Source organism: Dromiciops gliroides, chromosome 2 (genome assembly GCF_019393635.1).
Source record: "Dromiciops gliroides isolate mDroGli1 chromosome 2, mDroGli1.pri, whole genome shotgun sequence".
NCBI classification, from domain to species: domain Eukaryota; kingdom Metazoa; phylum Chordata; class Mammalia; order Microbiotheria; family Microbiotheriidae; genus Dromiciops; species Dromiciops gliroides.
Window position 1 is genome coordinate 418,703,537 of NC_057862.1, and position 27,696 is coordinate 418,731,232.

At 38.8% G+C, this 27,696-nt stretch overlaps 1 protein-coding gene across 3 annotated transcripts in view; it reads left to right on the forward strand.

The window, feature by feature from the left end:
- The window catches only part of LSM14A (LSM14A mRNA processing body assembly factor), a 73,830-nt gene extending 59,610 nt beyond the window's left edge, over positions 1-14,220 (forward strand). For 2 of the 3 annotated variants that reach the window (XM_043988856.1, XM_043988858.1), the window contains 4 exons: positions 1,034-1,219; positions 1,380-1,551; positions 2,261-2,492; positions 5,275-7,185. In XM_043988856.1, coding sequence (XP_043844791.1) covers positions 1,034-1,219; positions 1,380-1,551; positions 2,261-2,492; positions 5,275-5,298 — 614 coding nt within the window. In that variant the 3' untranslated portion in view covers positions 5,299-7,185. Of the gene's footprint in view, positions 1-1,033; positions 1,220-1,379; positions 1,552-2,260; positions 2,493-5,274; positions 7,186-13,824 lie in introns of those variants that run through there. The other variant, XM_043988857.1, reaches the window with a different exon arrangement.
- The last annotated feature ends 13,476 nt before the right edge of the window (positions 14,221-27,696 follow it).

The window sequence follows — 27,696 nt, forward strand, 5'->3', positions numbered from 1 at the left end:
GCCTTAGATATTATCTAATCCAATTCCTGCTTCATTGGCTCAGAGATATAGTTATTAATTGGCAGGACCAATATTTGAACCTGATACTTGGGACAATAAATTTAGTGCTCTTTCTGCTGCAATTTATTATGAGTTCATTTAAAAATTATAGCAAAGTTAGTTTATTTAAGCAGATATATAAAGATGTATAGAAAACTCACTAAGGATAACTGATTAAATAAAATCTGATTTTTATGTGCTATCTTTTCTGGTTTTCCAGAAAATATGTCTAGCTATATGACTATATGTCTTTATATTTTATGTACTTTGACAAAATCCTTGGATATGAGTAATTCACTATACAATATGTTCTTATGAGGGACAGCTAGGTGGCGCAGTGGAGAAAACACCGGCCCTGGATTCAGGAGGACCTGAATTCAAATCTGGCCTCAGACACTTGACACTTACTAGCTGTGTGACCCTGGGCAAGTCACTTAACCCTCATTGCCCCACCAAAAAAGAAAAGAAAAAAAAATTTGTTCTTATGGTGGCTTTTAAATGAATGTATTCTTTTTCTCAACATACAAGCTTTAAGCTACCTCCAAAGATCTGATTTAATCAGTGTGGGGACTCTCCTTCAGTGTAGATCAAGCCCTCCACACAGTAATAGTAAAAGATTGAATGAGTTGCAGTTGCACAAAAATTATATTACCTATTAGCTATCTTTTTGATTTACATGCCTCTCTAAGCTTAGCTGGGCTTAACCTCAGAAAACCGAAGTGTTGGCCCAAACTCAAAACCTTCCCAGCAAGACTAAAAGAGTAATGTACCTTTGGGCAGCTAGGTGAAGCAATGGATAGAGCACCAGCCCTGGAGTCAGGAGTACCTAAGTTCAAATTCGGCCTCAGACACTTGACACTTACTAGCTGCGTGACCCTGGGCAAGTCACTCATTGCCCCACAAAAACAAACACCAAAAAAATAAAAAAGAGTAATGTACCTTATGTACAATAATGTATATTAAATGAATACAGTCTTATCCTCTATTTTCATAGTTCCAGGTGGCCCTTCAGCACCTCGAAGAGGACGGGGTGGTGGTCATAGAGGTGGCAGAGGAAGATTTGGGATTCGGCGGGATGGCCCAATGAAGTTTGAGAAAGATTTTGACTTTGAAAGTGCTAATGCGCAATTCAACAAGGAGGAAATTGACAGGGAATTTCATAATAAACTTAAATTAAAAGGTAAATCTTTCTTCCCCAGAAACCATCTTGTATGACTGGTGAGTTAACAGAGGTTTGCTTGTTTTTTTAATTCAATGTTAAGTTTTGTTCATAGGAATTTATAAATTTTTATTTCTGTGATATATTTTGTGTTTTTTTTTTTTTGGTTGTTCTTTATTAGAAGATAAACTTGAGAAACAGGAGAAGCCCGTAAATGGTGAAGATAAAGGTGATTCAGGGGTAGACACCCAAAACAGTGAAGGAAATGCTGATGAAGAGGATCCACTTGGACCTAATTGCTATTATGATAAAACTAAATCCTTCTTCGATAACATCTCCTGTGATGATAATAGGTATAGCCTTTTAGGTGGATATTGTCATGAAGTTTGTTTAGTTTAAAAAAAAATGTGTGTACTAACACTATTGCATGAAAAAAAACAACCTAGAAGTAACTAGTAAACAGAATTAGCTTTTTAAAATATTTAATTTTGTGGGAGATACATTTAATTAGATTACCTCTAGGTACAGTCTAACTATAAGGGGTATGAGTGTGGTGTGGGGGTGGTGTACATATAAACATGCCTGTGCATATACCAGATATGTGCTATCAAATCTATGTTACTGTGATAATTTTTTGAAATTATTTTTCATATTTATATATTTTGTTTTCAAAATAATTTTATTTTAGTAATATGCCCTATATTTGTCCCAATACAATATAAATTTTCATTTGAAGTTGTATTTACACTTAAAAATTAATATCTATAAATCAGAACTTTTCAGTGGGATCAAAAATTCTTTCTGTTCTTTGGTTTTGTTATCCTTGGTAAATCTCAGTTTTACATTGCAGTCTGAAAATAGGCCATTTTTGTAGTGAAGTTTGTCCACGTTTTTGCATAATTAGACTAATCATGCACATTTAGGAGTGCATTGAATACCATAGTGGCTTTTTAAATTAATTTAGAAATTAACTACTGATTCAGTTTATACTGAGGAATTTTTTTTAAAACCTAACATAACAAAATGTAGACTAGAGCTGAAGGTCTATCATTCTTGTGATAGAGAAAGAAGACCAACTTGGGCAGAGGAAAGAAGACTAAATGCTGAAACATTTGGAATTCCCCTCCGTCCAAATCGTGGCCGTGGAGGTTACCGAGGTAGAGGAGGAATTGGTTTCCGTGGTGGCAGAGGTCGTGGGGGTGGAAGAGGTGGTAGCTTTGCCACTCCTCGAGGATTTCGTGGTGGATTCAGAGGTGGCCGAGGGGGCAGGGAGTTTGCAGATTTTGAATATAGGGTGAGTAGTGTATATGTGGTTTGATTTTTTTTTCTTTTTTGTCTTCTGTTATACCATAAAACAATGAATAGATCTGTTGTGTGTAAGTGCATGTGCATGCACAAATTAGTTGTTACTTTAAAAAGGAGCCTGTTCATATTGTCCTACTTTGTCTCTAAAAGTGAGGGAATTACCTCATAGAATACAATACATTGAAAAGAGCTGTGTGCCTGGTCAAGTCACTTAATCTCCCTGGGTCTCAGATAAGTGTCCTTATCTATAACATGAGGAGGTTAGACTAGATCGCTTCTGAAGTCCCCCTTAAATCTATAACCCAAACATTTGCTATAGGAGAAAAGGGAAAACACCATTTAAAAGGTCTTCTGAACACATTAAAGAAGGTAGCTGAAAGCAAAAATATATTGACAGCAATTCAAAATACTCAATAGTTAAGAACATGGTAGTTTTCATCCCAAGTTTTACCAGAAATCTCTTAAGCATAGTAATCAAGGTTAGCAGCCTTAAGATCTGAAATTTGCCTTCTATCTGAAAACTCTATCAAAATTTCTCCCCTATGAACCATACTCACCAACTCCAATGGCCTTTTCCCAGTCTTGATCATAGTTGACCTCTTTGACACTCTTCCCACCCTCTCTGAAACTTTCTCCTCCCTTCATTTACATGATATTGCACTTTACTTTCTACTTTGATGGCTTATCTTCATTCTTACCCTCTAAACATGTATTGCTAGTGTCTCCCATCTTTTATACTATACTCTCTAAACTCCTTTAGTAACTTCCTCTGTTTCTATTGTTTAATTTACCACCTCTCAGTAAATTACCCACAACTCTAGACCTCCGGATTTGACTTTTCACCTGGAGCCCCATATGTTTGGCTTCCCAAAGTAGAACATTTCTATTTAGATAACCAGCTGTCATCTGGAGAGGCAATTTCATGTAGTAGAAAGAATGCTGGTTAGAGAGACTTTCAAAAGAATTTTAGCTGACACCATAAATGTAACTATTAGCAGCATGTAACCAAACCATTCTGAGCCTCAGTTTCTTCATCTTTAAAATGAGGTACTTGTATTACCAGCCTCACAGAATTGTTTTAAGGCAAGCATATTGTAACCCTTAAAGCTCTTAAGTAAAGGGGCAGCTAGGTAGCGCAGTGGATAAAGCACCGGCCCTGGATTCAGGAGTACCTGAGTTCAAATCCGGCCTCAGACACTTAACATTTACTAGCTGTGTGACCCTGGGCAAGTCACTTAAACCTCATTGCCCTAAAATACAAAAAACAAACAAACAAAAAAAAAAAGCTGTTAAGTAAATATGAATAGTTGTTGTCATATCACATACTGACTTCACATCAATATCACAAACTCAAATCATAATCTCCTACTTCCACTTGACTCTTCTTCCCAATTATGCATTTTTGATGATGATACCATCAGTCCCCCAAATTAAATACCAAGCAATTATCTTAGTGTCTTTCATTACTAAGACCTTTTGTTTCTTCTGAATTATTACTACATTTGGCCACTGCCACCTTCAAGTCCAAGCCCTCCCAATTTCATGCCCAGATTACTATAACAGCCTCAAAAAGTTTGAGAATTGTTGGCATAAAGAAAAGTAGAGTAGGAATCAAAAGACCTGGGTTTGTGTCCTAGCCCTGTGATCTTGGGCAATTTCCTTCACTTCCCTGGGCTTCACTGTCCTCATCTATAAAACAAAGGAGTTATTCTAATTTATCTCAAACATTCCTTCTAGTTTTAAGATATTAAGAATCTTCTGATTTGTACAATCTCTATGCTACATATCCACCCATATCTTCAGTGTTCTCCAGCATTCTTGTTTCACTCTGGCCAGATAGGTTTGCCTATCTGTGCCATACTCTGTTGCCTAGCTTGGAAGGTTGTACCTACTGTCCCTTTCCTCTAGCCCCATCTAAATCCAGTTTATTCTTCAGAGTCCACCTCAAATTCTCTTCTTATGAAGTCTCTTCCTAATATTCCAGCCAAGACTGATACCTCCCTTCTCTAGCCACCTGTTGTGCTGATAACATATAATTGGTCTAAGTGTTTATATTGTCTCTCCAATTAAACTGTAATCTTCTTGAGGGTACCTTGTATACTTTCATACTAGAGCATCTTTCACACTTTTGGGGACATAGTAGGTTATGAGTAAATGGTTGCAGATTGACTATAAGATTAAAGATTACTAGAATTTTTCAGTTATTTCAAAGGCTTGAAGCATGGCATAGCAGATTCTTTGTATCTGCTCCTAAATTTGGGAACCATCCTGACTTATAATGCTATCCTACTTGTAGCAGCATGACATCTTTGAATGTTTGAAATCGTCACCAATGACTACCTTGACTATGCTGATATTCCTTATTGAATAGTTTATAATAGAAACTAATAAGGTATTATATTTTTTCCCAAAAATGAATTGTTGAATTTTCATCTACTGCAGTTGTTCACATCTGAAAAGGGAATTCCTTAGGACCAGGTCCCTAAATTATATGACACAGACATTCATGTCCACTGCAGGACTACTGTCCAAATGTTTTTACCCCTAGTGTATTACAAAATGCATTTAACTAGAAGACTGCTCTCCAACTATTGCTGAATGTAGAAGATACAGAACATTATAATGAAGCCTTAAAACAGAATGGGAAGAGGGGATGGATGTAGGCTACAAGTAAAGAAAATTATACTGCAGCAATAGGTGAAGTAACAAGAAGTTATTCATAAGACTCTTATTTGAAACATAAGGTAACTTTTTTTCCCTCCCCTTTTTAGAAAGACAACAAAGTTGCTGCATAGTCTACGGAAAAGTCTTGGAACTAGGTGAATGTCTATCTAGGTCTTCATGGTCCAGAGAATTAGCTTCAATCCTTGAAAAGAATGAAGAAGTGAATTTGCTGTATACTTGTCACCAGCACTGGGGTTTCACTGCTTAATTTCAAAGGGTATAATGCAGTTTCTTTTTGAAAAAAAAAATGGCCATCTTCAGAAATGTTGAGCATTAAATATATTTGGAATAGCAGAAGGATAAGTAATTTCTTATGTATAGTTAAACACAAACTAAAACAGTACTTGGGTGGAACTTATAAGTATTTTTTCATCACTGAGAGGATTTTTCTTATCACTAAATTGTATTTGATAATTACTGCAAGTTACCTGCAGATGGGGCCGTGATACTGTGAGTGTTTTGAGCCACAGAAAGTTGTTTTTTGGGAAATCCTGTAATATCCCTTTTGAGGTAGCTTATTTCGTCAACTAATTAGGGTGCTGGATGGTAGAGAATTTTCTTTGTCAGTCAACTATGTACACACAGTAAATACTGTTTCTTAGGCAAAGGTACCTTTTTTATATAGTTGTAAAATTCCATTATATCCCATTGCCAAAGAAACATTAAGAACTTTGTATAGCTGTATAAAAAGCAACTAATTTTTTAAAGAATAAACATTTTTAAGTCAGCAAATATACTGTGTTATTGCAAAAGTTGATATGCTGAGGAACAGTTAATAGTTGGTTTTTTTCTTAGCTTTTCAGGCTTTAAATTTGTTTGATTTTTATATTTGGAATATAAATGAAGATTTGGTATGTTCTTCCATTATATAAAAAGAGGATAAATTCTTCATTTTCACTTGCAAGAACTTCATTTTGTAGCTTATGGCATATCACAGGATTTGTCCAAATAAAGAAGATCTTTAAGATATAAGGACATGAATAATCATAGATCAGAATGCACTTAGCTTTACTTGCTGATAAATAATAACTTTTTTAGAAAATACTAGGCATCAGTTAATATGTTCTTTCTGATATGCCTGGGCTTTAAAAAAGTCTGTCAGTTCTTAAAATTGTCTTTGTTGTGATACTTGTAGACCCATTCCATTGGATTGAAAGAACATTCTGAGTGTTCAAAGTTACTGCATTTTGATAGCCCTTAGGACATTACAGTACTAGACCAGGGAACCTCAAGCAACTCAGTATGGAGTTCATTGCCAATTAAAAATTACTAATAAATCTTTTTGATATGTTTAAGTTATAATGGAAAAAATTAAATCTGGCCATTCAGGTGTTTTTATGGAGGCCACAGGAATAAAGGGATCCAAAGATTAAAATGTTTTTATCTAATTTACTGATTTTGTTAACTTTATCCTCAAAATGTTCAGTAGTGATAAAGAAGTGGAGAACTGCACTGTAGGAAAGAGAATGGGAGTATTTAAAGGTGGTTGATATTCTTATCTTAATTTTAATTTTATATCTTTTGTATAGCACTACAAAGGAAGTATTTTGTAATTTGGTTTCCTTATTAAGGTCCAGTATTTGGCAGCCGTAGTTGAGATAATATTGTTTAGTACTGTTTGTTTGCATGTTACCAACACAACCTTTTTGAGGACCCATAAATCATGACACTGAACAACTTTTGGGGGGTTTTGAACATAAAGACAAGTGCTGTACTGTTGCAATAACTATGTAGACTGTCTGAGATGTCCCAGGCTTATTTAAACAAGAGAAATTGTAAATAATACCAGTGATACATGCTGTGAAGGTATGAATTGAGGTGCGTCTCCCTAGCCTTTTGGGTAAATGAATGGGGTATTTTGTACCCTAATAACTGGCAGCATGGCATACCTGCAGTGTACCTTGCAACATTAAAGCAAGGTTTTTAAGGCAGAATAAAACTGTTGAATAAAAAAAAAATGTGAAAGTTGTTTCTCCTTTCAACATTATACTCTGAACAGCAAAATTGTGAAGTGAAACAAGGAAAATTTCAGTATCACTTTGTTGATATTTGTCCTTTCAAATGACTGGATTCTCCCAGATAAGCTTGATTTCCAGCAGTACTGCTTGAATCTTTTTGTTTATCATGTATTTAACCAAGTCCATATAGGTGTGGCCTTAAAAATCAAGGTTTGGGTGGCTTTTTACTTCAATTCCTACAGACATTTCTGAAATCTAATTGGTGCCCTAAATCATAGGTTATAGTCATAAAAGCCTAGGATTTTTGAACTGAAAGATACTAGCTAACATAGCATGTATCTGATCTGCCCCTCCCCTTTGGCAAATTCTAGTGAGTTTCTGTACTATTTTATGGTCCCCTTTCTAATCCCTGTGGCCATATTTGGTGTCCGGGCAAATAGGTGTCTAGAGGTCTTGGAAAGGAAAGCACTAAAAAACAGGGTATGGTCCACACTGTGGTAGCTTTATTAAGAATCCCAAGGAATGAGTGGTTTTAAACTTGACCCCTGGGTATAGCTACCGTCAGTTTCTTGATCTAGTCTGGTCTCTGCTTGATTCCTTAGCTTCCTTTTAACAAATGTGCTGTTTTTAATAGGTCAGTAAATGAAGAAGCCATAGAGATAGAACTGCCTGCCTCTCCAGCCTATGTTTGTCAAGTGTCCTGATAGATTCCTGAAAGGTGATAGCTTGACTGCCACTGCTGTGCCCCAGTAATACAGTTATATATGGTGTTTGTAAAATATGGGTTGTGCTCAGAAGGCTCTTTTGCTTTGTGCAAGATTCATATTCCCATAGTCACTTCATTTTCATATTTGAATTTAGCTTTAGAATTGGATAAGGAAAGCTGGCCTATCACACACATACTGTTGGAAGTTTGATGTTTGTCTCATAGAAAGGGGGGTGGGGACAAGAAAAATGTAAGGGATTTTTAGTCTTTTGGGGATCATTAGTTTAGTGGATAGTATGATTGTGATGTTTTGGTGGTGAACTCTACTCTTATCCTGAAGTAAATTTAGCTATCATTCTCTTTAGTGCTTCCAGCTTATTTAAAATACTGTGGCTATGGGAGTGAACAATCAGAGCAGTTGGGTGAAGTTAGAAAAATCAAATAGCACTAATGGCCTGGAAATATAAACACTTTTAGTATCTACCTGGACTTAAGAATTATCTAGAGTTGAACATCCCATCCTTACATCCATTCATCCATCCATACATGCATAGGCAATACTAAAGCCAATGGAATCACCTTTTATTCTAGAAACATCAAATATTAGCCTACATAGAAACAATAATTCTTACTTAATTCAACCTCACTCAGACTGAAGGAGGGTAGTTGTTATTCTCTGGTACTTCAGTGTGGAAAGTAGGTGAACATTTTTACCTGGACACTGGTTTGTGGTCAGGGCAAATATTTGACTCTTCTATACCCTTAAATACCATTTTTATGTTAGCAACACCCACTGGATTGTGGATAAAAATAGAAGTCCATCAGAATCTCTTTAATTAAATTATTTTGTTTATGCAGGGAAATCCACTTCATTTATGTTTTATTTATTAGTTGTAGATCAGATATTTATTCCTCTGTCCCAACCCCACTAATATAGTACAAGATTTTTAAAATAATGATAAATTTAGCCTAAATTTTTATAGTCTCTAATTAGATGAGTGTTTTCCTGAAGGAGAAACTGGAATCGGGACAGCAAGAACAAAAGTTTCTTAGACTTTTGGGTAAGACAGGTAACTGGTGCTACTAGAGACCTCTCAGCAGAAAGAGCACCACAGTGGGAGTCAGAAAACCTGGATCTGAATACCAGGTCTCTGATTAAACCATATTATTTGACCATAGGCAAGTCTCTTAATGTCTCAGGACCTTAATTTTCTCATCTGTTAAATGACAATGTTAAACTGTTGTCTTCCAGCTAACAGTCCTTTCCTGTTCTTAACAATCTGTCAATAATTGGGTGGTCCACTGATCTCTGATACCATTTTTCCTTTTTGAACATTAAGGTTCTTTGATCCTAATTATGACTCAGATTAAAAATAAATCTTGGAGCAGCTAGGTGGCACAGTGGATAAAGCACCTGCCCTAGATTCAGGAGGACCTGAGTTCAAATCTGGCCTCAGACACTTGACACTTACTAGTTGTGTGACCCTAGGCAAGTCACTTAACCCTCATTGCCCTGCAAAAAAATTAAATTAAAAAAGTAAATCTTGATAACATAATTCCAGTTTGAGGATTCTGGAATTTGAAAGTATCTTGGAATCAACAGGTGAGAGAACATCTGGGATAAGTGATGGTTTTCTTAACAAGCATATGCCAATTTTAAGAAATGATTGATGGCCTAAGAATTATTTGAAGATTATAAATAATATTAGAGACACTTTTGCTTTCTAAAGCACCCATCATGCTTGTTTGTATTTCCCAAAACATGGAACACTGAACTGGACATGAGCATGTGATAAGCATTCAGTTCAAACAATATATTGTAAACATCTACCATATACAATGATTTGTTGTTATTTTTGTTGTTCAGTCACATCCCACTCTTTGTGAACTTGTGGATCATAGCACACCATACTATCCATGGGGTTTTCTCAGCAAAGATAATGGATCAATTTGCTATTTCCTTCTCCAGGGGATTAAGGCAAATTAGAGGTTAGGTGACCTGCCCAGGGACACACAGTTAATGTTTAAATCCATATTTTAACGCAGGTCTTCCTGACTCCAGGCCCAGTGCTCTATCCACTGAGCCACCTAAGCTGCCTCCTAAAGATATTAAAGGTACTCATGTAAAACTTGATTGACTCAGCTTTAGAATTGTAGAGTTAGAAATATAATTCGATCCTACTTATTTTATAGATGAGGAAACTGAAGCCTCAGAAAGGGGAAATGACTTATGAGGACTGGAACCCAGGTCTCCTGACTCCAGTACTGGAGGCTTCTTGAGGGAGAATGTATCAATAAGACTGCATTTACTAAGCACCTGCTATGTGCTAGGCATAGGGATACAAAGATTAACAAAATGAAAGTCTCTGTCCTCAAGGATCTTGTATTATATGGGGTAAGCAACACATACATGTACAAGTAAATACAAAATAAAAACTAAGTAAAAGATCATTGCGGGGTGAGGGTGCTTTTAATTGCTGGGAGGATGACAAAAGACCTCATGTAGGAGGCAGTCCATGAGCTGACCTTTGAAGGAAACCAGAGATTCTCAGAAGAAAGTCAGGAGGGAATGATCTTAGACATGGAGCATGCAGCGGCAGGATATGGAACAAGTACATCAGTGGAGTTGGACTATAGGGTGTGAAGGGGAATGATACCTGATAAATTTTAAAAGGTAAACTTAAAAGAATTAAAATGCCAAATTGAAGCAATTGTGTTTCATTGGAGAAGCACACAGTAGCCGCTGGAGCTTTTAAATGGGAGTGATGCTAACTGACCTGTGCTCTAGGAATAGTACTTGTACAGTGTATATGGGACAGATTGGAGAGGGGAGAGATGTGAGTTAAGAAGACCACTCAGGAAGCTATTGTGTTAGTCCAAGGAATGGATTCCTAGGGCCTATACAAAAGTAGGGACTTGACAGGAGATCAGGGAGAAGAAAGATGTTTTTCTTTTTTTTTTTCTTTTTTTTTTTTTTCAGGGCAATGGGGGTTAAGTGACTTGCCCAGAGTCACACAGCTAATAAGTGTCAAATGTCTGAGGCTGGATTTGAACTCAGGTACTCCTGAATCCAGGGCCGGTGCTTTATCCACTGCGCCACCTAGCCGCCCTGAGAAGAAAGATGTTGACAATTGAGTGGCAGGGAATGAGAGAATAAAGAGTAGTTGTCAGTTTTCCAGAGGTTGTAAACCTCATTGAGGAGTAGAAAAGTGGTACCCTTAGCAGAAATTGGGAATTTCCATTCAGAAGAGAAATGGATTTGCAAGAAAAGATAAATTCTGTTTTGCACATGTTATGTTTGAGATGACTACAGGCCACCCAGTTGGAAATGGCTGATAGGCAGGCAGTGCAGTGGATTGGTAATGCAGGAGAGATTAGGGCCGAATTCATAGATCTGAGAGTCTGCTTCATAGAATTCAGTAAGAACTGATGAAATCACTGAGACAGCCTTGGTAACCCATGAGGGATAGAAAAGAAAAGACAAAAGGGATCAGTCAGAAGTAAGTGGAGACCAGGCTTGCCCCCAAAGAAGACACAAACACTACCTCCCTCCGATTCTCTCTCGGTAGCATTTTTATATATGTTGTTTAATTATTTTTTTCCCTTTTTTATTCAGAAGGGCTGGCTCATGGGAGGGAAAAGGATACAATGGGAAATGTAGGTGGTATAAAGGCAAAATAATTTTTTTAAATTAAAACAAAAAAGTAAATGGAGAACTGGAAGCCAAGGGGAGTCAGTTTCAATATCCACTTATCTGGAGGACCGACAAAAGACCTTTATATTTGTCGATTAAGAACTCTTTAGAAACCTCAGAGAGATCTCCACCTAGGGACAGAAGCCAGATTGCAAATATTGAGGGAAGAGAGTTGGTGGTGTGGAAGTGGAGAATATAAACCATTCTTTCTAGAAGTTGTATTGAATTCTTTTCTGGGCTAAAAAGGACAATTAAAATTAGCATCTGAATCACTGGAATGTTAAAAATCTGTTTTGAAACTACTTAATGTAGCTAGTATTGTAGCTGCCATACTCCTCCATGTCTATACAACTGTGCCTCCCAGTGGGGAAATGAAACTTTCATATAATCTCCCCAATTTGGGGAGTTCCAATAAAGCTGAGTTTAAACATTGCTTCTCCGAGAACAACCGCCTGGTTTGTGACCTGATTGCTGAAAAATGTCATTCTGCCTGTCACTGAGAATTTAAGGAGGAGCTTCCTAAGTTGTTTGGGGTTTTTTCTCCTCCCAACAACTTTTATCACATGATTTTGAAGTCTGTGTCATCTTCTTCTTCTTCTTCTTCCTTTTTCCTTCTTTCTTCTTTCTTCTTTCTTCTCAAACATCCAAGTATATGACCAGTAGAAATGTGAGGTCAGTGAAAACTTTTGGTTTCTAGTTGTAGGACAGGAGGTCAAAGCAAACAATTTAGTGAGTTGATTTTATTGTCATTTATTAATGAAAAGTCATGGGGAAGAGAAAAAATGTTCATCCTGGAAACCTGCCCCCTTTCCACATTAGCCATCAGACTAGGCTTTAGAAATCTCCCAGAGATGAACTCTACCTTGAAGTGTGCTCTAGTAGTCCTACTGTTCCCACCCATCTTTCTGGGGAAATGGGCCCATTAGATAATTTTCCATGGTATATTTCTTTAATAAGAGTTAACATTTATATAGTGACTACTCTGTTCCAAGCACTGTACTAAGTGCTTTACAAATATTAACCCATAGGCTTCTCACAACAAGCTACTATTCTATTATTATCCCCATTTTACGAGGCAAATGGAGGTTAAGTGACTTGCCCAGGGTCACACAGCTAGTAGGTGTCTGGGGCCAGATTGGATCAGCTCTTCCAGACTCCAGGCCCAGGCACTCTATCCACAGGAGGGAATTTTGAAAGGGAAAATTAATGACTGAATCAGTAGGTTGCCAATCTACCCAACAATCACTTTCACTTTATATTTTGTCAGTGTCAGTTACCATCACCTTACAGTTCTCCCATTACCACGCTGTATTCACTAGTTAATTGTTATTAGAATAAAAATAATTCTCAGTTTGGGAATGGAAGATGATCGAGCTCCTATTAATACTTTTTTTTCCCCTGAACTTTGAAGTTAATGTATTTTATTTGTATATTTGTTCCTTGGTGTGTATGTGTTACTGATATATGGTCTTTGCCCAAGAGGTCATCTGATGAGGATTGGTCAAGTCTCAAAAGAGACTTAAATGAGTGACCAGGTACAAAGGGTGGCTGGTGGCTCTGAAAAGGAACTCTTTGGGGAAAGTGGGGGTAGGAATGGGGAAGGGTTGCAGGGTGTGTCAGACTTTACTCTCTTCCTTCTTCTCTCTGTCCTTTGGCTCTACCCCCCTGGGGCCCTGAGAGACCTCTTGGACAAGGTTTGTCCAAAAGGGGGTCTGGGAGATAACACTAGCAAATTAAATTAAATGTGCTGGGCAGAGACTTCTGGGAAATAACACGGATATTTGGATTGGAATGAGTATCAGCCACCATGCATAGAAGAGAACAACTCACTGACAAAGGGAGGTCTAGTGGGTCTTAAAAGGACTTCATTTAAAGGAATTGAATGTCACTGCAGCTTGAGTACCTGATGATTTCTGGTGTCAAAACACATACCTTGAGCACCTACAGTCCTAGTCCTAGTCCCCTATCTTTAAGGCCCCTTCTAAATCTCCCTGGTAATGGGGCTCTCCCTCTCAGAGATTTCTTTGTCCACCAGGTTCCTCCTTGCAGAGAAACCTCTGTATCCACTAGATCAGCTCAGGACCTTCTGTGCCTGATGGGTCCCACCTAAAGACTCAGGGTCCTCTACTCTCAGAGGTCTCTGTACTCTCAGGCATATACAGTGACTACTCCAGGGATCATTTTTTTCCTCCACTCTCAGAGCAATTGCACTTTTCTGTTTGGTGTCTCTGAATCACAGGTCTATAAATAAAAAGCCAATTGTGCAGATCCCCTGGATGAAGACAGTTCAGGCCAGAGGAGCATGGTCAGGGCCCAGCAACAGAGGACTCATGGTCCGAAGATAAATTTACAGTCAGTGCAGTCTGCAATCAAGCTGAGTTCATGATGATGAAGACTGGGCATCTGGGCTCAAGAGCTGTGTTTTCAGGAGCCAGTCCATTCTAGGTTTGCCAAGTTCTTTCTCCAACAGGACAGACACATTAACCACAAGAGGAAGAACTATATGGGCTGGCATTCTCAAACCTTGATTAGAGCCTAATGCTATCCCCTTACTGAACACTTCCCCCTGTCACATTTTGTGTTGATGATGCTGACCTTGTTACTATCAGGCATAAAGCTAAAACCTTTGAGTTTACGTTGGACCTCTTGATTCTCAGACCTGCTCTCATGTTTCCCATCCCTTTAGTTTAATTTCCCTTAAGAACCTTCTACTGGGGGCTGAGGTGGTGTGGGTAGTAAGGGATCGTACCTTACTTCACTTAACCCTCCACTAGAAACCTAATGATGCATCTCACTGGAGAGCTTAGGAGTCTGGGTCCCTTCCCCACCTCAAGACCCGTTTCTTATTTGCAGCCCAGATGGCCATAAAGAGCAAAGGTAGGTTTTCATAGAAAAAAAGTGGGGAGAGGTAAGCTGACAGAATGGAAAGAATGCTGAATTGGGAGTCATAAGACCTGAGTTCAAATCCTATTTTTAACCACTTAGTACTTGTATGACTTTAAGCAAATCACGTAACACCTATGTGCCTCAATTTCATCATTTGTTAAATGAAAGGTTTTAATAAATGACCACCCCACTATGGGTGTCTTTGAAAGGGGGAGAGAAATACCCAAAAGCAGTGCAAGGAAAATTATTTGACCTGTTATCTATCATGGCACACATGTATAGAATGTTGTTGGGTTTTTTTTGGTTTGCATGCAGGTCCTCAGGCTCCCAGTAGTCTTTTTACAAAACAGAAAGGAAGCCAGCCCCTGAGCTGCCCAGTAGAGTTTTCCCAGACTTTTGGGTGGAGGCTCAAACTAAAAGAAGCCTGGATCCCTATAAATAAACCTCATCTTTCATGCTACAGAAGACTCAGACAGGTGCCAGGTCCTAACAAGGGAGATTGCAGCAAGGACTCCTCTCGGATTCCTCTCCCCCTCCATAAGCACATGGAAGCAGCCTTCTCCCTCCACCCCTACCCGCAGCTCAGTATGTGTAGTTTATTGGTGATCAGAGAGGTCATCAGGTCATTAGGAGAATGAAGAGACAAAGAACTGTTTGAATGTCACATTTGCTGCTCTACTGATGTCCCCGGGACCCACTTGTACACAAATGAATAAATGATTGAAGTATTAAGCACTTATTATTTCCAAAAGCACTGTGCTAAGAGCTGGGGATTCAAGTAGAAAAGACAGTCCTTGCTCTTAAAGAGCTCACATTCTAATTGAGGATATAAATATAGTAGATTTCAACTGCCAGTCAGATGGCAAGGTCCCATGGTCTCTTCTTTAATATCATATCCACTAATAAAATCAGTTTCTGATGTTGAACCATTTGGCAGTGCCAAGGACTGGTAGCAGGAACTTTTTTCTGGATCACCAATAAATATGGCTGTAGTACTTGCAGGAACAGATGTCAAGCTTCATCTCTACAGGTGTTCCTTCCCAGGATGATGGCTGAAAGCATTTTTGTTCCAGAGACTCCAGTTCAAGATCCTGGGCAGTCTCCATCAGGGTGCAAAGGGAGATAGATGGTGGTAGTGGTTTTACTTGACTGGCCCATGCTGCCCTATGTCTCCCTCAGGGTGCTTTGCTGCATGTTTTTTGGCAGTGCCCATCCTGACTAGGCAGCCCACCCAACTCCCAGACATCCCTGCCTATCCAGAGAAAGATTGAGTGAGGTTCCATCAAGCTGAGAAAAGCCCACATTTAGTCAACAGGATCATGATTTAGCTCCTCCTACTACTACCTTAGCTACCACTGTATTCAGGTGGGATAAGAGGGTTGGGGTGGGAGGTGGGGGGCGGCAATAATGGAAAGATCTTTCTCCCTCTAGGCCTATGGGATAGAACCAGACTCCCGACAAGTCAGCATTTTTCCCTCTAGGGGCATAATTTTGCAGGGTAGAGTTTGCATCAGGAAGACATGGCACTGGCCTGATAGTGAAGACTCAGGTTCTGGCCAAGAGTAGTCTCTTCAGGATCCTAGATTTATGTTCAGGTCCCACCTGAGAAACAGAATATTAAAACTTGGTTCTATATTTGACATAGATATTTGGAAACATAGGGGCCAATTTGATGGCTTTAGAAGAGAGGAAGCATGCATGGTATAGGAAATAGAAAGCTAGCCTCGGAGCCACAAGAACATGGGTTCAAGTTCCCTCTCTGATGCATACTGGCTGTGTGACCCTGGGCACACCAGTTTCCCATTGCTCTAGTCTTTTTTCCCAATTACATAGTTTTCAACAATCTTTTTTTTTTTTTTGTAGGGCAATGAGGGTTAAATGACTTGCCGAGGGTCACACAGCTAGTAAGTGTCAAGTGTCTGAGGTCAGATTTGAACTCAGGTCCTCCTGAATCCAGGGCTGGTGCTTTATCTACTTCGCCACCTAGCTGCCTCCTCAACATTCATTTTTGTAAAATTTTAGGTTCCAAATTTTTCTCCCTCCCCCCTCCCAAAGCCAGCAAGCAATCTAAGATAGGTTATACGTTACAATCCTGTTAAACATATCTCCACATTAGTCATGCTGTAAGAGAAGAATCAGAACAAAAGGAAAAATACACAAGAGAATAAACAACAAAAAACCAACAAAAGTGAAAATAGTATGCCTCAATCTGCATTCAGATGCCACAGTTCTTTTTCTGCATGTGGAGAGCATTTTCCCTCATGAGTCTTTCGGCATTGTCTTGGACCATTATATTGCTGCCATTGTTCTCGTGAAAAGAACTCTCAAACTTTAATTGCAGAGACGCTGTCATCTTGCATTGGCAGAAAGTTTCATCAAGAGTTTTCCCACATCATTGAAATGACAGGTACAGTCCCTGTCTCCTAATACACGGAACAGAGATGTGCACATGTTATGCCCAGTATCCTGGTCAGCCTCACCTCACTAGCAGTTGTGTTTTACCTTATATTCTATATGCTCTTAATTTTTTGGATGCTTCTTGTTTTTACATTACATGACATTCACTCTCCCTCTAGCCTCCCATCCAAAGTGTCTTTCCTTTTACCAAAGTTTAGAAAAGGTAGAGGGTGTGTAGAACAGTTGAGGAAAACTACCAACATAATAGCTGATTGGATATTTAGTATTCCATACCCAAAGGGCTCCATCACCACCATCTCAGAAGTGAAAGGAGAGAGAGGTGCATTTTTTTAACTCCTTTCTGGAACCAAGTTTGGTCATTATCAATTACATAGTGTTCAGTTTTATCTTAATATTCTTTCCTTTTACCTTGTTAATCTCCCTTGGTTTCTCTGAATTCTTTATATTCCTCATTTCTTATGGGCTTCATTGTTAACAACATGCTCATTTCACAAAAAAGAAAAGAGGCAGACTATGAATGGATGCCTTTTGCTCTTTAGTGTAATGAGAGCTAGTAGTCTATAGTATTGGGCAAAAGAAGGACAAAGCAAAGGTTGGCTTTAGACACTTGATCTTAACTCTAATAGGCCAAGAAGAAAGACCATGATGGCTTTATGCAGACTTTTTGGCTTCCTGATGCCACTGGTTCGCACCCCCTATTGCAGATAGGGCAACATGCTTCATTCAGTTGAACTGTCTCCTGGTACTGGTGGGAAGGCACCCTTTCAGAAGACCCAGGATTTGGGATTACAGGCTTGGGTTGTGGGGGAAGTAAGCGGGAGTTTCACCTCCTGGTGCAGCCAAAGGCTTTGTTTCTATTCCAATAAACCATAAGTTCTCACTGTTAGCCCAACAATGATTCTTTTTTCCATGAAGGTCTCATTTGCTGCCATGGCATAGTTTTAGTATTATTTATTTTATGTGCCCAAGGGCCATTTTAGTTGAGAAAAATGACATTTGGACAGGGAAAGAAGCCAAGGAGTACTTTAGTATTCGATTTTTTTCCTTAATAATTTATCTACATAATGTCCTATAAACTGTATCCAGTTTGATTATAAATGTGAACTGGGGCTAAATTTTTGAACAATAGAACAGAACAGTCAGTTACTGGGAACCATGTTGCTCATAAATTTATTAATGATTACAAAGTCCAGAATTACTTCCCCAAGATCCTCTTTGCAGACCCTGAGTGCCCTTCTCCAGAACTATTATGGGTTTTTCCACAGACACAAACATCCTCGTCTTCCTTACAGATTCCTGAGCACATGATAGGATTTTCTCCTTCCCCCCCCCTTACAGACTCCTATACTCCCTTATAAAGATACCTAAACTTGTACAGACCTTTGAGCCTCCTGCATGCTCCCTTTAAAGATCCCTAGGCCTCTTGTAAAGCCCTACATGGCAATGTGATATTTGAGAAAATTTAACTGGAAATGAAGAAAAAGCTGTATGTGTGTGTGTGTGTACACATACACATACATATATACATATATGTGTATATATATGAAAAAATTGGAAATAATCCACATGCCCCATACTCTAGTATGCACTAAGCAAAGGTGGTGGTTAAATATCCTGGAGCACTTAAGAACCATGGGAAATGATTCATATCTCTCTTTAAAGACGCCATCCTGACATGAAGGATCCAGATACATATCTGGGACCATCAGCTCCTCTGATCTATTATCCCTACAGCAGGTAGATACCTGGGAATGTGAGTTATCTGGTACTCCCTAAGGGAAGGGTATAAAAGGACACAGAAAGGACTCACAACCTAACCCAGAGAGATTTAAGAACTCACACACCTCTGCCTCCACAAGACCATATTTCCCTCCACAAACACCTGTATTGCTATAGTGCCTTAGAGTACCCCAGTAAGGTAGAAGACTGACTGTAACCCCACTATGCTTATGCTCTATACCACATTCCTCTCACTAAGCTACTCCTAGTTGTTGGAACTCTTGGACCTCCACTGCTCTGTCATCAGAAGGCCACCTCACTGCTGTTGCTGTACTCAGCTCTGCTTTGCTGCTCCCTACTCTTTTTTGTTTAATAAACATTTTTATTTAAAGTTTTGAGTTCCAAATTCTATCCCTCTCTCCCTCCTCTCCTCCCTCCCTGAGGCGGTAAGCAATCAGATATAGCTTATACATGTGCAATTATGTAAAACATTACCATATTAGTCATTTTGTATAAGAAAACTCGAATAAAAGAATGAAAGTGAAAAATAGCTTCAGTCTGTATTCAATATCACTTCTTTCTCAGGGGCAGCTAGGTGGCACAGTGGATAGAGCACTGGCCCTGGAGTCAGGAGTAAGTATCTGAGTTCAAATCCGGCCTCAGACACTTAACACTAGCTGTGTGACCCTGGGCAAGTCACTTAACCCCAATTGCCTCACTAAAAAAAATATATATATATATATATCAATCACTTCTTTCTTTGGAGATGGATAGTGTGCTTCATCATTAGTCCTTTGGGATTGTCTTAGAGCATTGCATTGCTGAGAATAGTTAAGTCATTCACAGTTCTTCATCAAATTATCACTGTCACTGTGTACAATGTTGTCCTAGTTCTGCTTACTTCACTATACATCAGTTCATATAAGTCTTTCCAAGTCTTTCTGAAATCATCCTGTTTTGTCATTTCTTAGAGCACAATAGTCTTCTATTACAATCATGTACCACAGCTTGTTCAGCCATTCCCCAATTGAGGGGCATTCCTTTGATTCCTGATTCTTAGCCACCACAAAAAGAGCTGCTATGTTTATCTTTTTTTGGTGAGGCAATTGGGGTTAAATGACTTACCCAGGGTCACACAGCTAGTAAGTGTCAAGTGTCTGAGGCCAGGTTTGAACTCAGGTCCTCCTGACTCCAGGTCCAATGCTTTATCCACTGCGCCATCTAGCTGCCTCAAGAGATACTATAAATATTTTTGTACTGATAGGTCTTTTTGGTGGGATATCTTTTGGCTATAACCCTAGGAGTGGTATTGCTGGATCAAAGGGCATGTACAATTTGATAGCCCTTTGGGCATAGTTCTAAATTGCTCTCCAGAATGGTTGAATCAGCTTACAACTCTACCAACAATAGATTAGCGGCCCAGTTTTCCCACATCCCCTCCAATGCTCCCTCCCTACTCTTGAGCTCACCTCTTCTAGATGGTGTTACTTATCTCCTCTTTAAATACCACCCTCTCTTACCTACTCCCCCATGCACACACCCCCAACATGTTTCTTTTTTGTTGTTGTTGTTTTTGGTTTTGGGGGGGGGGGGTTTGCACCAACATGTTTCTTTAGCTAGCTGTGATAATGCCACTTTCTTCAACATTAAAACAAGCTGTGTTTCAATTCTGTATGTGTTTAAATCCTTTCCCCAGTCCCTGGGTAATATGGCTCCCACTTGTGTTAACACCTTCCCCTGAGTTTTGGGAAATTTGATACACCCTCATTCTCTTTCCCTTTATCTTTCCCTTTCCCAACTTTCATTGTGGCAGTTGGTTAGGTTATGAAAATTAGTCCAGGTCAAGTCTCAGAAATCTCCAAATGGAAGTGGAGAAAAGCAGCTCCTGGCCACTGGAACAACTGTGATTCAGAGGGAGAAGGATAATCTCTTGCTACACATGGAAATGTATCTCAGGACCACACAAAGTCAGTCAACTAGTATTCATTAAGCACCTACTATGTGCCAGGCACTATACTAAGTACTGGTCAGAACTAGAAGGGACCTTGGAAGCTAGTTTAGCCCCTTATTTTGGAGATGAGAAAACTGAAGACCAAAGATAGGAAATAAGTTATAGCCTGCTGACTTGAACTTGGATTTTCTGACTCCAAGTAAAATGAATAGAACATTAAATAGCTAAGTGTACACTGCTCACAAGAACCACACACACACACTGACACAGGTGTCTCACGTAGGTGAGGAAGAGACCTGAAGGTTATAAATAAGTTGAATTCCATGTTTGTTTGGTCTCCTTTTTGTATGGGCAGGAGGCAGTTCAGAAGGAAGAGACACAAATTGTTAGTAATTTTTTTCATGGACAAAACTAATCCTTTCCCATGTCTGAAGATGAGTCTTAGGAGAGACCAATCCTGCTAAGCAGAACAAAGTGGTGTTGCCCATTGGGGAGAATGGTTAGCCCATGGGTATGAAAAGGTGATTTTACTTCTGGCTTTGCTTTGCTAGATAACACTAGGAAACTAGCCTTCAACTAGGTCTGCTATCCTACTGGTTCTTATACTTTTCCGAGGCCACAGTACACCTAGGCTACAGGGGGTTTGTGTTCCTGAGATTTGTGTCTAGTAACTATCTTGCTGTCATAGAGCCCCTCAGAGGAAGGTGAACTGGTTCCAGCAGAGCTAATGAGGAAGAGGACATTTCAAGCCCCTGCTTTTTTTTTTTTTTTGGTGAGGCAGTTGGGGTTAAGTGATTTGCCCAGGGTCACACAGCTAGTAAGTGTTAAGTGTCTGAGGTACTCCTGAATCCAGGGCCTGTGCTTTATCTATTGCGCCATCTAGGCGCCCCCAAGCCCCTGCTTTTAATCTAGGATATAAAGAGGAATAAATAAACTCATCTCAACCACCTGGAGTTTCTTAACCTTTTTTATGTTGTTGGACCCATTTGGTAGTCTGGTAAAGCCTAAGGATCCCTTCTCAGGGGATAAAATATGTAGGATTATAATGGGAACTAATAGAGTTATCAAAATATACTTTTTTAAAAATTAGTTCACAGACCCCAAGTTTAGAACTCCTGTCCTAGTGCCAAAAGAAGTGCTAGAAGAAAAGAAAAACACCACCCAGGCTTTGGAATGAAATTGTTGACTTTTTCTCCCTTCAGAAAAGAAGTACATAACTGGACCTATTCATGTGGTCATATACAGGTATGACCAAACCAGTTATCTTTCTAAAAACTATAGAACTATGGATCAGCAACAAGCCCCTGAAATGCCTCATTAAAAGCTTACAGAGAGGGGGCAGCTAGATGGCGCAGTGGATGGAGCACCAGCCCTAGAGTCAGGAGTACCTGAGTTCAAATCCGGCCTCAGACACTTAACACTTACTAGCTGTGTGACCCTAGGCAAGTCACTTAACCCCAATTGCCTCACTAAAAAAAAAAAAAGCTTACAGAGAGGAGTTCTGGGTCATATAAGCAACAAGATGGAGGACTAGACATGTACTTTAATCCCCATGACCTCTCACATATCTCCAAAAAAGAAATTATGTGCCAAAGATAAAGTAACTTAAGCTCTCTATGGTCTAGGACACCCAGAATCCAAAAGAAAGTTAAAACAACAGCCCATGAACTGACTTTCACTGACTCTGAGTTCATTCAGCATCCATGCTACCAGCAAAAAGTCTAGTAGCAGAACCAAGAACACAGACTTACAACAAAATTCCCCACACCCTGGTTCCCTCCTCCCTCTTTCCAATACCATTGAAATTCTAGCTCCAGGCTACAGAAATCTGCCATGGTCAATGTAGACAGCCAAGTAGCTGTAATCTCTTGGGAGCAAAAGCCTCCTGAGGGCCAGTGCTTTGTGGCACCAGCACTGTAAACCCCAAACTGTCAGTGCAGGGCCAAAGAATTAAGGAACAGAGGGGCAGCTAGATGACGCAGTGGATAGAGCACCGGCCCTGGAGTCAGGAGGACCTGAGTTCAAATCCAGCCTCAGACACTTAACACTTAACTAGCTGTGTGGCCCTAGGCAAGTCACTTAACCCCAATTGCCTCACTTAAAAAAAAGAATTAAGGAACAGAGGGAGCAGAACAAGACACCAAGACAAGACACACAGAGTTGCTGTGTAGCACTCCATTAAGCCTGAGCACACCATCTAACTGGGTCCAATTCTGAGCACGCAAAAGTCAGTTGGGGCAGAGATTAAAGTTGGTGAACTATAACTTGCCCAGCAGAAAGGAGAGTGAGATATTTTCAGATCCATCTCCCAAGGAAACCACAATCAGAGGGGAAAGAGTCAGAAAGCAAGGGAAAGGGGGAAAATAAGAGAAAAAAATAAATTTACCATAGATTTCAGGAAGAAGAAAACTCAAAGATCTTGAACATAAGCAGGTAAGTCAACAGGGGAAAAAAATTAACAGAAGGAAACAACTAAATAAGTTCAGGCATCTATGAATAAATACAGCAAACCAAAGAAAACAACCCAACACTTAACAAGACAGAGGACCCTGGGGCAGCTAAATGGCGCAGTGGATAGAGCACCGGCCCTGGAGTCAGGAGTACCTGAGTTCAAATCCGGCCTCAGATACTTAACACTTACTAGCTGTGTGACCCTAGGCAAGTCACTTAACCCCAATTGCCTCACTAAAAAAAAAGACAGAGGACCCTGTGTAATTTGAAAACATAGAAACATAATACACTGTCTCTGAGTGATTCAAAAGTGAAACGAAGTATGAGAGCAGGATTTTTAGCCTACACAGTAAAAATAATGGGCAGAATAGAAAACTGAAATCTGCAATGGCAAGCTTCACCAAAGAAACAAAAGAAAACAATAGTTTGGGAATGCAAATACACAGGAGTAAAAGACAATCAAGAAGAGAAGCAAAAAACAATAACATCAAAAGAAATAATATGATCACCATGGGGGCAGCTAAGTGGCACAGTGGATAGAGCACCGGCCCTGGATTCAGGAGGACCTGAGTTCAAATCTGGCCTCAGACACTTTACACTTACTAGCTGTGTGACTCTAGGCAAGTCACATAACCCCAATTGCCTCACCCCCCCCAAAAAAGTGATCACTATGCAAGTAAAATATACTGATCTCAAAGGCAGGGTATGTAGATACAACCTAAAGATCATAGATCTTCCAGAAGAACATGACAGGACATAACAAAGGAAATAATGGAAGAGAACTTCCCAGAAATTCTTAGCATAGAAAATGAAATATCAATTGAAAGAATTCATACATCATGTCCAGAAAACAATCCAAGGCTGCAAACTCTAAGAAACATAGTGGTTAAATTTAACAATTCATGCCAGAAACAATAAGTTCTTCAAGTGATCCGGAGAAATACAAAGGAAAGAACATTTGAATAACACATGACTATTCTTGACCCACTAGAAAATCTAGGCTTCTATATGTTCTATAGAGGAATGCAGTTTAGAATACAGGCCAGGGTGGCCTACCCTACAATGTTGAATTTAAACATATATGAAAAAAATAGATATTCAATAATAAGGAGGAGTTTGAAATGTTTTTTGTTTGTTTTTTTAAAGAAAACCACATGTGAACTGACCCAACCATTCTGGAGAGCAATTTGAAAATATGCCCAAAGAGTTATGGGACTGTGTATACCCTTTGACCCAGTAATACCATTACTAAGTCAGTATCCCAAAGAGAGCATAAAAATGGGAAAAGGACCCACATGTACAAAAATATTTATAGAAGCTCTCTTTGTGGTAGCAAAGAATGGGAAATCGAGGGGATGCCCATCAATTGGGGAATGGCTGGACAAGTTGTGGTATATGAATGTAATCAGATACTAAGAAATGATGGACAGGCAGATTTTACAAAAACCTGGAAAGACTTAAGTGGACTGATGCTGAGTGAAGTGAGCAGAACTCGAACACTGTACACAGCAACAGCAACATTGTGCAATGATCAACTGTGATAGACTTAGCTCTTCTCAGCAATACAATGAGCCAAGATAATTCCAAAGGACTCGTGATAAAAAATGCTCTCCACGTCCAGAAAAAAGAACTGTGGAATCTGAATGCAGATTGAACTACATTATTTTTACTTTTTTTTTTCTTTTTTGAGGTTTTCCCCTTTTGTTCTGATTCTTCTTTCAAAACATAACTAATGTGGAAATATGTTTAATGTGATTGTACATATATAACCTTTATCAGATTGCTTGCTGTCTTGCGGAAGGGGGAGGAAAGGGAAGGAGGGAAAAAATTGGAACTCAAAATCTTATAAAAACGAATATTGAAAACTATCTTTACATGTAACTAGAAAAAAATACTATTAAAATTGGGGAAAAAAAACAGAAATTAAGAGATTATTTGTTTCTCAAACACCTCCAAACAACAAAAATGCAAAAGTGAATAAAATGCAACCAGCAAAGATAGCAACAGCAGCAGAGTGACAACAGAGAGGCCAATATGAGGCTTTTTTCTAAATATACTTAAGGAGACAGGAGGAAAGGCAGAAATCTGGTAGAAGTAATAGTGAAGAAGTAGATGGGAGTATTATCATCAGAACCTACAGGTGGTATATCAATGTTTTGGGGAGGTTTTTTGGGGGGAGAGGGATTATATTACAACATGGGAAGGTATGTGAAAGGGAGGAGGAAAGCAGAGGGATGGGGGGTGCCTGGTTCAAATCAAGGTCTAGCAATGAGGGGGAAGGTGACCCTTGTGGTCTCAGAAAAAGAAGGGCCTACAGGGGAGTGGGTAAGAAAGGAGGAAGCAATCCTTTGGTGGTGGGAGGGAATACCACTGATGAATGCTCCTATGAGTGAAGAAAGATAGTCTGTGAAGGGAGATGGGGACCTTCCTGACTGCAGCCTGGGGGATTTGGTGCTTGAACAATCTTCTTATCCTATATTGGGAGAGTGGGCACTTGGAAGTCCCAGGGCCAACTGATACCTGCGGGGATAAGGGGAGCATGGACCCAGGGAAGAGATTTTGACTAGTTGAAGGACAGGAGAGGAAAGGGAAATCTACTTGATGGGGAGCGGGATTATATAAGCAAATACTATACAAGCAGGAGCGGGAAAGGAACTAATAAAACTCCAAAGGGAAAAGGACAAGTGAGAGGAGGGAAATCAGAGATGAGGAGAAGAGAGCCAGTGAGAACAGTGTCACTTTAAAAAATATTTAGTAATTTTACTTTCAAGTAAAAGTAACTGAATTTTTTTAAGTTAAAAAGTTAAATAACTTCTTTAAAGTTGCTTAAAACCTTAAATTGTAAGTAAAGTAACCTTTACTTTTACTTTAAAACTTTAAAGTTTGGGGGCAGCTAGATGGTGCAGTGGTTAAAGCACTGGCCCTGGATTCAGGAGTACCTGAGTTCAAATCCGGCCTCAGACACTTGACACTTACTAGTTGTGTGACCCTGGGCAAGTCACTTAACCCCCATTGCCTAAAAAAACCCAAACAAACAAAACTTTAAAGTTTTAAATAAAGTAACTGAAAGAACATAATACTGTGTTTACAATAAAAGGGAAAAAATCATAACTAAAAAAAATACTATTAGAGACGGAGGAAAATATAAACCTAATTCTTAAAATTTTAAGTTTGGATGGATCAAACAGTACAATAAAATGGGAAAAGAAATGACCAATTGGATCAGAAAACAAAACCCTACAATCTATTATTTATAAAAAGCACATTTTAAAAACAGAGCCATATATGAAATAAAACTGAGGGAATGGAAAAACATATACTATGCAGCAGGAGTCATAATCATGCTATCTGACAAAGCTAAAACAAGCCTTCAGAAAATAAAAAGGGGTGAACAAGGAAACTACGTTATGTTGAAAGGAACCATAGGCAAAAAATCAGTATCAGTAATAAATTTACATGCTTCAAATGCCTTACCATCCAAATTCATGAAAGAAACGTTATTTGAACTACAAGACACAGACAGTACACAATAATGATGAAAGACTTCACTATTCCTCTCTCAGTTTGAGATAAGTAATACAAACATAAACAGAAGAGGAAACATAGATTAATTAATTAATCATTAAAAATCAAACCATCCAGAATCACATGATCACCTCAATAGATACAGAAAAAGTCTTTGGTGTTGTACAGCACTCTTTTGTGCTAAAAACCTTACAAAGAATAGGCATAGAAGGACCCTTTTTAAAAAATCATTAAAGCATGTATCTAAAACCAAAAACAAGCATCAAACACAATGAAGGTACAATAGAATCTTTTCCAATAAATACAGGAGTGAAACAAAGATGCCAAACCCCACCCCCCTCCTTTCATTTGATATCATTCTGGAAATGCTAACAACATCAGTAAGATGAGAAAGAAATTAAAGGAATAAAGATAGGCAATAAGTAGCTAAAACTACCCCTATTTGCTGATGATAGGATGACTTGAAAAATCCTAGAGAATCAGCAAAGATACTAATAATTAAAACAATAGCTTCAGCAAAGTAGCAAGCTATAAAATAAATCCTAAAAAATCAAAAGCATTTCTATATAATAACAAAAAAAGCAATAATAAAAAGGGGATTCCCATTCCAAATAACTACAAAATACATCTGGGTATCAAATTCCCAAAGCACACAAAAAATTTGTGTAGATTCAATTACAAAATCCTCCTTAACGAAATAAATGGGGGCAGCTAGGTGACAAAGCAGATAAAGCACCAGCTCTGGATTCATGAAGACCTGGGTTCAAATTCAGCCTTAGACACCTGACACATACTAACTGTGTGACCTTGGGCAAGATACTTAACCCTCATTGTCCTGCCAAAAAAAAAAAAAAAGAAAAAGAAAAGAAATAAATAACAACCTAAATAGCTGGAAGAATTATTTCAGGGCTCATGGTTGGTTCAGCTGTGCCAATATAATAAAACTGATTATACTTCCAAAATTAATTGTACCTTTAATGTTATAATAACCAAACTACCAAAGGGATACTTTAATGAATTTTATAAAATAACCACAAACTTCATTTGGAAAAATAAAAAGTCTAAAATATCAGGGAAAATAAATGATTAAAAGAAGCAGATTGAAGGGGGAATAGCACTTTCAGATTTAAAACTACATAAGGCAGCAGTCATCAAAACCAT